Source organism: Thermobia domestica, chromosome 3, assembly GCF_964235325.1.
Source record: "Thermobia domestica chromosome 3, izTheDome1.hap1.1, whole genome shotgun sequence".
Lineage (NCBI taxonomy): Eukaryota > Metazoa > Arthropoda > Insecta > Zygentoma > Lepismatidae > Thermobia > Thermobia domestica.
The window spans coordinates 89,516,946-89,530,132 of NC_137456.1; the positions used below are offsets into that span (position 1 = coordinate 89,516,946).

The window sequence follows — 13,187 nt, forward strand, 5'->3', positions numbered from 1 at the left end:
CAAAAAAAAAAAAAAAAAAAAACTCCGAAAATATACTTTAAAACTTGGACTGAAATAGTAACCTTTTGTGATATAATTTCTTTGTGTTTCTCGTCTAGCTTCAGAATTAGCTTAAAAGTGCTCATCGGAACAGAATACCATTAAAAAAATAAAATTAAATTAAAAAAAAAAAATAGAAAGCTTAGGAAACATGTCAAACAAATTTTGTTTGCTCTCGATCAAATTCATTGTAACAATATTATGTAAAGATGAAAAGGAACTTGTTCGTGACCGCATCAGAGGGGAAACGGCTAAAAACCGTTTGAAGTGAATATTTGGATGTAGTTATCACGTATCCACGAATTGGTTGTTTGATTAAAATGCGTATTGTAAGGGTCAAAATCTGTGTTTAAAATGGAGTATCTCAGGATCCCATTAAATTACGAAGATTAAACTTGGTATATAACAGGGTGTCTATCGGTCACGAAAGTCAGGAAATTTAGCTTTTGGGTCATGCTTTTTTTTTTTTTTTTTCTGTACAAATGTAAATATAAACTGGAAAATTTTGTTCCATAAAACGTCAAAATTCATGATCGAAAATGTCTATGGTCGGCTTTAGACGCCACCAAATGGCAAGCAAAACCACGCTTCAATCTCGAATGCATGAAAATTCAGCCTAATTCCCACCTAAATTCGCTCTTGAGATTGTCCTTCAGATGGCCGGCATAATCGCATCGCCGAAATCACCTACGCATCTAACCAGTTTATTCAACTGTGAGAAGAAACCAAGATTTATCGCTCCAGGAAACAACCTGGATAAGTGCATAAGAATATAGGCTCTTATTAATTTTTGAATGTTTCGAAATTTTATGGTTTGTAAAGAAAAGGTCTTGAAATTTCATTTCGGTATTTTAGTAGACACCCCGTATAAACTCATTAAAAATAAGTAGACTCCTCTTGGCGATTTGAGAGTTCCCGTTTCAAGGGGGACATTTTCTATAATTTCTTTCTTTACATTGAAAGGGATGTTGCTATTGTTTCTAATCATATCATATGAGGAAACAGTTGAACAGTTTGAAATGAATTTTTGAACATAAGCTAGTTTTAATATCTACCTTGAGTTGGGTTGTTGTTGTAATATAAAAACAAGGGCACATTCTAGGGGGGGGAGAGGGGGGTTCAAGGTTTATGTGACAAAAGTACCGTATGTCACGAGCCCAGCAAGTTAAGATGAAACTCGATGTATAAACTCCTCACGTTAAAAAAAAAAAAAAAAAAAAAAAAAGAAGAGGAAGGAATTTTCTATAATTTCTTTCCTCGAATTTAAGTCAACGTTGCCTGTTCGATCGCGTCACGGAAAGTGGCTGAACAGTTTGAAATGAATTTTTAACAGGGTTTGAAAAACCCAACCCGCGTGGGCCCATATGAGTTTTTTCGGATTTAACTGGATTTTTTCAAAATATTTCAATGTCTTTGGGGTAAAAGTGTTAAGATGTCATTTATATTTGATTGTCATAGCTTGCATTGTCACGACTTGCAACAATTTTCTATTCAGTGCTGTTTTGAAAAAAGGCCGCCATTTTGAAATTTTACATTGGATCACCGAGAAAATTTATATAGCAAATTTAGAATGTCTCGTGCTTCTACCCTTAAAATTTCAACTTAAAAAATAGCAAATTGCTTTTTGTAGCGTGGATACCTCACTATTTTGAAAAAAAGGCCGCCATTTTGAAATTTTAGGTTGGTATGCCGCCAAAATCTGTACAGAAAATTTGGAGTGGCTCATGCTTATACCTTGAAAATTTAAACTTAAAAGACCGAAAGTTGTACTCTCTAATCTGTGTAGTACAGGCAGACAGACGAATAAATGTAGATTGAGTCATCCAGTGACTTTCGCCAAATATGAATACCAAATGTATTAATTTGAAACAAACATAATTCATATTTTATAAAGTAAATGTTTCAAAATGTCTTAAATGAAACTAAATATCGTCCGTCGTAAACTAAATAATTTTATTGTTGAAGTAGTCACTTTGTGCATTTAATTGCGGGAATTTCTCTAGCACTTCGTTCACGAAGGTTTTTTCTCGAAAATAATGCTCTCTTTACTGTACATTGAAACTTCCGCTAGTACGGAAGTTTGAATTCAGCAATTGAAATAGAAAGCGTTACGTAGTCTTCAAAAGAGCTCCGAATATTAAGCTTGTTAAATTTGACAAGAATTTTTACGCTATTGCTGGTGTTGATCCTAAAGAATGCTCATTTGAAGAGTAGCAATAAATGACTGAACTAAACTGTTGTTGTTGTCAGAAAACCAAATTTTTCTGAAGAATATTTGTGATACTACCATCAAATGTAATAGTTTCACTAACGTATTTCCATATTTATTTATTTGAAGCTTAAAATATATAAAATGATAATCATGCCTCTTGTTCTGTATGATTGCGAAGCATGGTAACTTACTCTGAGGGAATAACGTAGTCTGAAAGTATTTGAGAACAAGACCCTGAGACGAATATTTGGACCCAGGAGGAACGGGAATGGCGGACACTTCATAACGAGGAACTACATAATTTATACAGTTTACCAAACATTGTTAGGATCATTAAGTCTAGGAGGCTCAGGTAGGCAGGTCATGTAGCCAGGATGGAAGTAGGAACGCTTTCAGCCTTAACTGGAAGATCAATCAGAAAACGACCATTAGGAAGAACTAGGCGCAGATGGGAGTACAATATTAAAATGTATCTCGCAGAAATAGGAATACAAAGTAGAAACTGGATAGAAGTGGCTAAAAACAGAAGACAGTGGAGAGCTTTGAACCTCCGGGTTCCATAGGCCATAGAGGTAGTTAGTTAGTTTACATATTTACTGGTAGTACCGGCATCTATGGCATTAAATCCGTCGAGTACACTATTCACGGTAGGTGTTTCCTAAAATATAAAATTGCATATTTTGCTTTAAATAGGCTTTAAGCGTAATTCATACATTAATTTGTTTTATAATTATCTCAAGCTAAGGTAAGATTATTTATTTATTTATTCATTCATTCAGAACTAAATGTCTTATGTTGAATATTGTTGTATAACTTAACCTGAAAGCATCTAATTCGCCAAAGGGAAGTCCAAAATCTGTTAAAAATCACTTTCAATGTGATCACCTTAGTTGTACCAATGATATACTAACAAAAAGCTCAAAAACCCAGGTGGGTTTTTTCGGACTGGGCCCACTTGGACAAACCCTGGTTTTTAAATATAGTACTGTAACGGATGAACGACACGTATATAACCTTTAAATAGCCCCCACTACCCACAGTCCTGCGAGAACGGACGTCACCCCACTTCCCCCTTTAGAATATAAGAATTTTAAAAGGAGAGAGAAAGGAGAATTCCACTCCCCCACGGCTGAGAATAATGACGACGTGAAGAGGAGGTTCAATACTGGAAAAGGCTTATACTGTATGCAAAATATCACTATTAAGATAATCAGGAGAATTTCTACAACTACTTGTAAATGTAAAAAGTTTTCTAACAAAATGGAAAATTTTATTATAACAAATCCGAAACGTGATATATATAAATGTAAATATAGAAAACATTCAACAAATTTAACAAGCAATAATAGCATTAATCGAGATCTCCGTTAGTAAGCATTTCCAAAAGGATTTTTTTTTCAAGTGACAAAAGTTTCTGAAGTAAATATAACCAATCGTAAATCCAAATATAGAATTTAGAAACCTGTACAATAATTTCATCAAAATGTATGGAACTCAAAGTTACTGCCAAGTGGCTTTCATTGGAATGAAAATGTGGGAGGAAAAGATTCCTTAAATATGGGTCAATATGCATGAATTACGAGCAACAGCTCAACTGTAATTCCATAGATTCCTTTTTTTTTCTTTCCCTTTTTAAAACGGACCTAAGACATATATCATTCATTTAAAAGTCTCTATTAGCCTGAAGATTTCCGTAATTGCAATATATTCAACTTCCTGACTAGCGACTTTTAACTAGTTTTTCAAGGAAAACAAGAATCAACATGTTTTAACTAAAGGCATAACTCTGCCTACACAAAACCATTTACATTAACTGTTCGGTTAGCTATTTTTACTTTTCTTTCTTTTTTCTTTCGCAATATTTTAGAAATAAATGCTTTCAAATATAACAAGTAATAATGATGACTTCTGAATAATAACCATAGTCAGGATCAGTTATAGTTTTCAAAAGAAATTAATCAAACTATGCGATTATATGGAAAGAATATAATTTAACGACCCATTATTCTGTTCAAAGGACCTAACACTCTTACCTCAATTTATACACTGCGAAGAGCTCCCGGCTTAGAGCGAGAACCTCGGTTGCAACGTGACGTCATCCCGAACGACACGACTCGCGCAGTCCAACCGAAGGTTATGCAGTGCTTCCAACTCCAAGAGAAATAACCAACTTAACAGTAAGCCGGAGATTCATCTCACAAATTTTCCTTTACAAATTTTTCATTTTATTATGAAACTTGGGTGGGTTACAGTACCTACCTTAAGCTGGAATTTTACCATGTAACTTTGATTTGAGGGAGGAGGGGGTTTAAAATTTATGCCAAAAATAGAATATCTCATGGAGTTTGTTTTTTCATTGATATGCGTGTCCTAAGGGGGTAGCGAAGATACAAAAGAACGGGCATTTCAACTAGTCTGGAATAAAAAGTAAAGCGACTATATTCCCTTTGTTTTTGTAGTAGATACTGGCTTATTAGTAGCAGCAAATAATAAAATGTCTTTCTCCTTGTGTCAGTTAGAATCGAAGACGCTTCACTTAAAGGAGGAAGTTACTAAAGATATACATCTATCATAATACTAACGACAGTCAGATAGTGAATCTCCCTAATTTTCATCTTACGTATCTAGTGGAATATATAACGTATGAAACAGTGGAAGGAAAATAGAATGTGTTCACCACGAAATCCTTTATATGGAAACCATTATGCAAAATGCAAAGATAAAGACAGTATGCTAACTTATGATGTGAAATCATAGAAGTGCTGTAATTTGTAAGAAAATTTTAGTTTACGTGCATACTTACCGCCGTTCCGTGCCTACTTCCTACAGATACACATCTGCGGTAGCTCATCATTTTCGTCCTGTCCTGAACCGGAATTGATAGAAATCAAAACGCAGTTGTTTGGTAGCGTACGTGTGAAGGTGCATAACTGTTCCTCTCGGGTGTTTGTGTTTAATTTTACCGAAAAGAACTGAGTATTTACGTATAACTATAATGGTTAAGCCCTCGTAAAGTGAACTGCACCGAAGAATAAAACGCCATCCATAAAAACTATTTTTTTATTACTAAGAGTAGATGTCATGAAATCAAACACTTTTGTGTTTTTTCTTGTTTTACGAAGTATGGAGTAACTGTGAATGCAAGAAATTTTGCAATTTCTTGTTAACTTTCCAAAAATTGTTTCTTGGAATAGTTACGCCGATGAGTATCGAATGATCAAGAATATAATGGTGAGTTTGGCTCATTGAAGATTAGTGTGTTTAGCACCTCGTTCAGCAGCGAGGCTATATGAGAGTCTTATTAAAGAATGCATATAAATAGGGTGGAAAAAATCATGATTAAAAAAAAAATGTCGTTTTTTTTTTTTTTATTTGAATCAAATCTTTCTCCCCGTATAAGTCACGAACTAAAGAAGAAGAAAAAAACCCTAGGAATTAGTATTAAATTTTAAGTGCAATTTAAGTGAAGGTATTGGGTTTCAATTTTGAATTATCTCCAATCGTTAACCTATTTCAATCCCAAACAATGTTAAGCATTAAGGAAAAAGTACAGCATCGTTTATCAACATGGCACTATTTTTCACGAAAGTTACTGATATTTGGCAGGGGCGTATTTTTAAAAATTCGGACCTAGCTTGCGGCACGAAATACATACAAAATACTAAAAATTTTGCCTTAAGTTATAAAATGTAAAAAAAAAAAAGTTTCGGAAAGGGAATCGGACCCCTCTAAATCTCTAAATACGCCCCTATTATCTGGAAACAAACAGGTGCGCGCACAAAAGAATTTTCGTCTTAAATATGGTGATTTCCCCGTTTGAATAGTTAACTATTGGAAAACTCTGTGTTACAAAGAGATGAAAGCAAGATTCCCCCGTTACCCGTTCAAAACGGGATTTTCCCTGATCATCCTCTGCATGAAACACTCGTTTTCATACTGTGCTGTAGTATATTTGAGTCTCATTATTATGGTTATCTTCCACAATCGAAATAACAGGACAGTAACGGGATTTTACTTATTTTCACTTTAAATTATTTCGGAATTTGCTTTAAATAGATTTTTATTTTAAAAAATCAAGTGATTTAAATCAATCCACTCTGCATATCGAAACAAGATAAAGTGCGGTTACTTTTTCTTTTTTATCATGTTCTGCTCGATCATTTGTGCTTCAAATTAGAGGTTTGGTTTGGTGTAAGGTAGTATAGAATTATTCATACAGACTTTCCATGAAAGTGGATAATTTGTTTTTCTTCATGTGTAGAACTGAAGTAAGTTAAAGAACAGATTTTATGGGGCTATTTGTTATACTTGTTTTCCTTTTTTAAATTTCTGTTCGTGATCATTGTTTTCAGAATATGATCATGAAACTGGTGAACCAATAAGGCAAAATAAGAAGAATAAAACTACTACCAAAATGGAAGAGGAAGAAAACATGGATGTAACTTCAGCAGATGAACAAGAGAAATTTTATAGTCCAAGTACCACGCAGAGAGGTATAGTGTTTTATTATTATTATTATTATCTATTGATCTGTCCGTGTATGGAAGTACTTTTTCATTTTCTAGTGAAAGTTAATGTTTCACCTCCGATTTTGAATATTGTTTGTGCTTATGTATTGCAGTACCGATATGTTTGTTCAGAGAGCGACTGAAAGTAACATCAATGCAAACGACTGTCCATTCTAGTTAATTCTAGTTACAATATCAGTTTCATTTTTATCAACCGAAGGCTATAATCTTAGTAAATTTTAAAACTCAGTTTTCTTTGTTCATGATGAAAATGATCATAAAGCTCTGATCTTAAATCCAGATTTATTCCGAACGATCGCTTAATTATGACCACCTCTCCGAATAGTGAATTTGATCTTGTTGCCACATGAGATTCACGATGAGACAACACGTACTCCGGTAATGCATACCTGCGGGCTTCAGTAATCTGTGAGTAGTAAGTGTCCGTAGTATTTGACAAAAGTTAGATCGTGCAATCCCGACAAGATTGGAGCCACGATCGCGCAGATTGCTGCATTAGTGATGATCAAACAGTCGTAGGGAAGATTGTAAAGGCTGTCTCAATAGGAACATGTGGCGAATTGTAAATTTTGAGGGATATCATCACCCAATGACTTGTGCGGGCTGGGGAGAGCTGCGGGACAGTTTATTATTGTTAGAATCGAGTTCAGTGACTGGTGCGGACTGAACAGCCATCAACACAATGGCACAGCTGACTAGCAAATTCAACTGTGGTTAACTCGAAAACACGTCCTATGATCATAAGCCGTATATACAAACGCATGGGCTGTTTCATTGAGGATCCCCTGACGTCTTCCTCAGCTCATCCTGATTCCGCAACGCCAACGACGCGCTTGGTGCAATAAATACACGATATATATTTTAATTTATGCATGTGTGTGTTTGGCGGAAAAACTAAAGAAGACTAGGGGCCTCGTGCAAGGTGTTAGCTACAGGCCGATGCCAGCGGATGTATGCTGTGGGGCATGTTTACATGTTTAAATCTAATTCTTCTGGTGGCTATAGATGAATGCATGGCTGTCTCGGTTCGTGATTTCCTGGCAGACTGGATTTTTTTTTTTTTTTCAGTGATTGTATCCTCCATGACGTTAGCGCACAGTGTGGATTTCCAGGGTTTGCATCTCATGGAACGGCACATCCAATATTTCAAGTGAATCTCCTTACTATACCACCACACGCAATATATTTATAGCGTCTCCATTTGTTCATTTTTTGCTTCCACGAAGTGTACTGTGCGATGTAGAAAATACCGTGTGCGTAGGTTTTCTAGTTTCCCGTTTCGTCCTACTTTCTTCATTATACTGTTATCATCCATCTCATTATCACCGTTTTCTTTAGACTTTAACCTTTGTGTATAACTAAATACGTTAAGGGGAAGAAAGTTCATTTGTTCAGGCAACGTCTTATTTTCATCTCCTAAGGATCCTAACAAGCTTCCACCAGAGAGCTCCTTCGTGGCTAAGCGGTTAGCGTACGCGCCTTTGGCGTGGGAGACCCGGGTTCGGTTCCCGGAGGGAGCTCATGTGGTTCGGATTCCACGTTAGTCAGTAGGTCCACGTCTCATATAGCCTCGCTGCTGAACGGGACGTAAAACTCAAAGTCAAAGTCAAGCTTCCACCAGAAAATAAACCTGGAACTTTATGAAACGTAAGAATGCTGAGCATTTAACTATGGCGGAATATTATCTCACTATTTACCTGATGTAAGAAAAAAGGCAGAAAATTCGCAGTAACGATAGGCAATGTTGCAAAATACAATCACCCAAATCCTGGATCATATTGGATATTTGTTTACTGTGGTCGGAAAAACAGTGTTTTGTTCATATAATATATATAAATAGTCCAGGAAATCTAGAGAAATTTTACCCTCAACCTGGGCAAAATTGCAACCTTTAGTTTTACACCTGTATTTTGTTTAGGTACCTCACCTGATGAAAATATCCAAAATCCGACAAAATCGGACCACGGGAACACCCCCAAAAACGGTTTCAAAATGGCGGACCATAGTTTTTCGAAAAAATCGTAGACCTTTACGTTGAAGGCTCTAGTAGCCCTCTTAATTGACACAGAGACATGAATGATACCTCGTTGGAACGCTCATAGACCACAAATTGCAACGAAGTGACTTTTGTACCCATCATGCCCAACCCGTAGAAAAAAAAGAAGAAAATCGATTTTTGTTTTTTTAATTAATATTTCTTGGACCCTGGCAACACTGTACGTCCTCATACTCCGGCAGAAAAATTCCTACGCGTAGACCAGGCATTGATAACAATAATATTAAAAAATGAAGGACGTAGGTTCAACAGTAAGGGAGATAAAAATTCGGAACCGCGGACAAAGGAGGGTCACTCGGTATATTTTTTACTGTGGTCTAACTTCTGTTTCTTAGATCTAGTATCCTCCCTAATTGTCACAGAGACATGAAGCATACCGCGTTGGAAAGCTTATGGAACCCCCTTGCCAACGACGTATCGTTTGTGCCCCCTGTGCCCAACCTGTAGAAAAAGAAGAAGAAACGAACAAATTGGGAAAATCTGTACTTTTACCTTTCTTGGGCTCTGGCAACCCTGATAATCGTTGGGTATAGGGAGCACAAACGATACGTCGTTGGCAAGGGGGTTCCATAAGCTTTCCTACATATCATAGTGTTGCACGAACCTAGGCACTGAAGAACCATGGCTGATTCCCTTACACGTTTGTGTATCATCTGCAGAAGCCTAGATCCTGACGATAACCTCATCACACTTCAAGAAAAGGGAGCTGAAGGAGTGAACAATGCCAGTAAGGCTCGCGGTAGTAACATTCTCGCCGCTACAAGTATGGTGGTTCATGTCTCTTGACGCAAACGTTACATTGATAAAAAAAACATTGGATTGCCCTAGAAAGAAAAAACGTCATCGCCGATTCAAAAACGAGTTACTCGCTCGTCGGATGGGTCCTTCAACAGCAACAGCGACTGCCTGTTTTGCGGAACGCCTGTCTTATTTGATGACCGTCAGAAAATGTGCGAGTGAAAACACAAGCATTGCCCCACAGCATTTTAAAGTGTTGCAATGAACGAAACGATACCGGGTCACAAACTGTCCGAGGTCGAATTGAGTACTTCTCATCTGATCTTTATGCAGGAGATTGTGTCTATCACAGATCATGTAGTATCAACTTTCGAACAGGTAAGGTAATTTCTCAACAATACTGCACAGACAATCCGTCAGCGTAAAAAAATTCCGGGGTGGCCGACCTACAAATGATGAGAGAATCCGAGCATTTCAGCGCATCTGTAGTTATTTGGAAGAGCACGATGGTGAGCAACTAACTGTGGGAGAACTTGTTACAAAAATGGGCACATTTCTTGTAGGGACTGATCACATTGCATATGACAGACGGCACATGAAGCGTCAACTAATGGAGTACTTCGGTGAAAAAATTATAATTTCTAGTGACAGTGGAAAAAATGACTTCATTACACTTTGAGAAACTACCAATCACATTCTACGGGCATATCGTGATTTACCACGAGAGTGTGATGAAGAAAAGGAAAAAATAGAATAATAGAAACCGTAGCTCGACTGATCAAAGGCGACATAAAATCCAAACTACAAACGAAGTGATACATATCCTTCACCCAGCGACTTGACCATTCAGTAATTCCTTCAGTACATTCCACCTAGCCTTAAACTATTCTATGCCATACTTTTTGCCAGAAAGGACAATGAAACCAAAATAGCATCGATTGGCCACTGTTTGATGCAAGCAGCCAGACCAAGAGATATGTGAGCTCCTCTGCAGTTAGGTGTTGCTGTGCAGCTGCACCACCACTATCGATCGAAACACCTGTTTGACACGCTGCATCACCTGGGATTTTGCTCTTCATACACGGAAGTGCAGCGGCTTGAACGCTGTGCTGCAAGTACATTTGGTAATCGTGTGATCTAAATGCCAGCAGACCAGACTCTCCTCTTTGCAGCGGATAATGTAGACCATAATCTCCAAACGCTGAGTGGTTTAGGCACATTCCTTAGTATGGAAATGTTGGCGGCCATTACTCCATCCACTACTACCAGTCTAACCATTCTTCGGAAGCCCGTCTCTGATGCTGATGTGAAGTCCCTTGCCAGTGTTCCCATTCACGCATACACTGAAGCCAGGGCTATTCTTGAAAAGGTCAACTGTGAACTGGTAACAGCACCATCACCGAACAAAAGCTCCCTGGATATTTTGTGGAAACTTTCCTGGCACTTTCCGTCACGCACACCAAACTGGTCAGGAATGATGGAGGCCATTCACGCAGATCCATCTCTTCATCATTCAGGGAAATCCACTGTTCTCTGCTTACCGATTATTTACCTCCATCCATCTGATATGTCATGCATCTATTCCACTTCAGTGTACCGAATAATCTTGCAAGAAAATATAAAGTCACACCAATCATCACCTTAGACGACCACTATTTTGGAAAGCTTCACGTATCCCGCATGACAGAGCACATAACACCAGTATTAAGGACACGGTTCTCCTGTTGGGCTCATTTCATACTCTGATGAACCTTCTAGGAGCAATTGGCTCCCTGATGGATGGTTCAGGCTTACGTGAAATCTTGCATGAGCTTTATGGAGAAAATTCGGTTGTACATATGTTAAGTGGCAAGTCCGTAGCAAGAGCTTTTCGTGCGCACATGATGGGTGACCTCGCATTAAGTGCATTGCTTGTGGAAAATGTTTTCTGCAGACCGATAACGGAACACACAGAACTATTAACGATGCTTACTCTCTCTACCAGAGTCTGATGTCGGGTGAGATTACTGTAACTGGAGCTAGTTCTTCACCTCTTCTTCAAGAAGCCCGAGAAAAAATAGAAGCACGAAAGGCAGAACTTATCAAAAACAAGTCAGTTGTGGCTTGCATACCAGCGCATGTTGACTACAGCAAGGAAACTTGTGGCAGCAGACCGAACAGGAAGCTGGGAGGATCACCTTGATGCTATAGCAGAGTGCATTCCCATATTCGCTGCAGCAGGACACTTCAATTATTTGAAGTCGACGTGCTTGTACCTGCCGCTGCCATCGGTTAATCCAACAGTTCACGAAAGCTTTCAAAATGGGTTCGTTGTTATTAGAAGAAGCAACCGTTATTGGGCTGGGTTGTCCTCTGATCTAGTCATAGAGCAGGTTCTGATGAGATCGCTAAAATCCACTGGAGGTCTAACCCATGGGAGTGGAATGTCGGAGATGCAACGATCTTTGTGGGTGCTCTCAATGCCAGCATGATCCGAGTACAATCTGGCGATGCAAACTCTTACCCACACAGCATATGTCACTAGCGAACAACATAAAGAAGCCGAAACGTCAAGACTGTCACGTGATATCAGTGACACACGGTCGCATTCTTGCAGGACTGCAGCCCATTTCATCATTTGACGGAGACAAATCGTTGAGAAACATTGCCACTGGCGTCACAGCGGATTCCTCGGTCAACGTCCATAATTTATTTTCAGTTGGAGAAGAGCTTGTGAAGAAACTATTTGGCAAAGACCTGTTCACTGTGAAGTGGAAACGTGCAGATAAAGTCAAAACTCTAGCATCCCCGAGTAGTGTTAAAATCAGCAGCGATATCTCCGTCGATTCGAATCTTTTGTTTCAAATACTGTTACTTGTCGCTAATGCTGGCAGCACATCTTTAGAGGAGACCTTAGCGCATGAATTATGTGCCTACCCATCAGCTTTATTTGAGTCACCCAGCATGATGCGTAAGGCAGACAAAGCCCCATTGGCCCATGCGATACTAGAGTTCAGCAAGCAGCAGACCGCACAGTTTGAGAAAACGGAGCCAGACAATATTCTGTATGTCTTAGACGGAAGATCTCTCTTACATAGACTTCCATGGTGTAAAGGCAGTTCGTACGACAATATCGCTGCATCATTTGCTGAGTATGCGGTTCGTAAATATGGCATCCATCAACCATCGTGTTTGATGGGTATGGAATTTGCTCACCATTGTTCATTGCAACTGTGCTATCGGGTGTGCAAGAACGTATTATACTTGCAGAAAGCATACCCTTCCATGTACTATTGCTTGTGGTGTGTGCCAAGAAACTGAATGTTTTAACTCCTTAAATGAATATGGTGAGGACAGTGTTAGCGTACGCGATGACGATGTAGATGTGTAATTTGCCTCCCAAAATATTTCGTCTTCCCATTCTTTTGCTTTAGAATATTTTTGGTTTATATATAGGGGTTATGTTTCTATAAAACGAATTGGCTTGTAGACTGTATTATGGTATGACCTTCTATTTTCTATTGCTTGTGGTGTATGCCAAAAAACTGAATCTTTTAACTGTTTAAATGAATATGATGAGGACAGTGTTAGCGTAGGCAATGACGATGTAGATGTGTAATTTGCCTCCCAAAGT

At 38.2% G+C, this 13,187-nt stretch overlaps 1 protein-coding gene across 2 annotated transcripts in view; it reads left to right on the forward strand.

Annotated features, from left to right (window-relative positions):
* The window catches only part of LOC145680597 (targeting protein for Xklp2 homolog), an 80,482-nt gene that overhangs the window by 12,731 nt on the left and 54,564 nt on the right, over positions 1-13,187 (forward strand). For both annotated transcript variants that reach the window (XM_081751273.1, XM_081751274.1), the window contains exon 2: positions 6,604-6,744. In XM_081751273.1, coding sequence (XP_081607399.1) covers positions 6,604-6,744 — 141 coding nt within the window. The remainder of the gene's footprint in view (positions 1-6,603; positions 6,745-13,187) is intronic.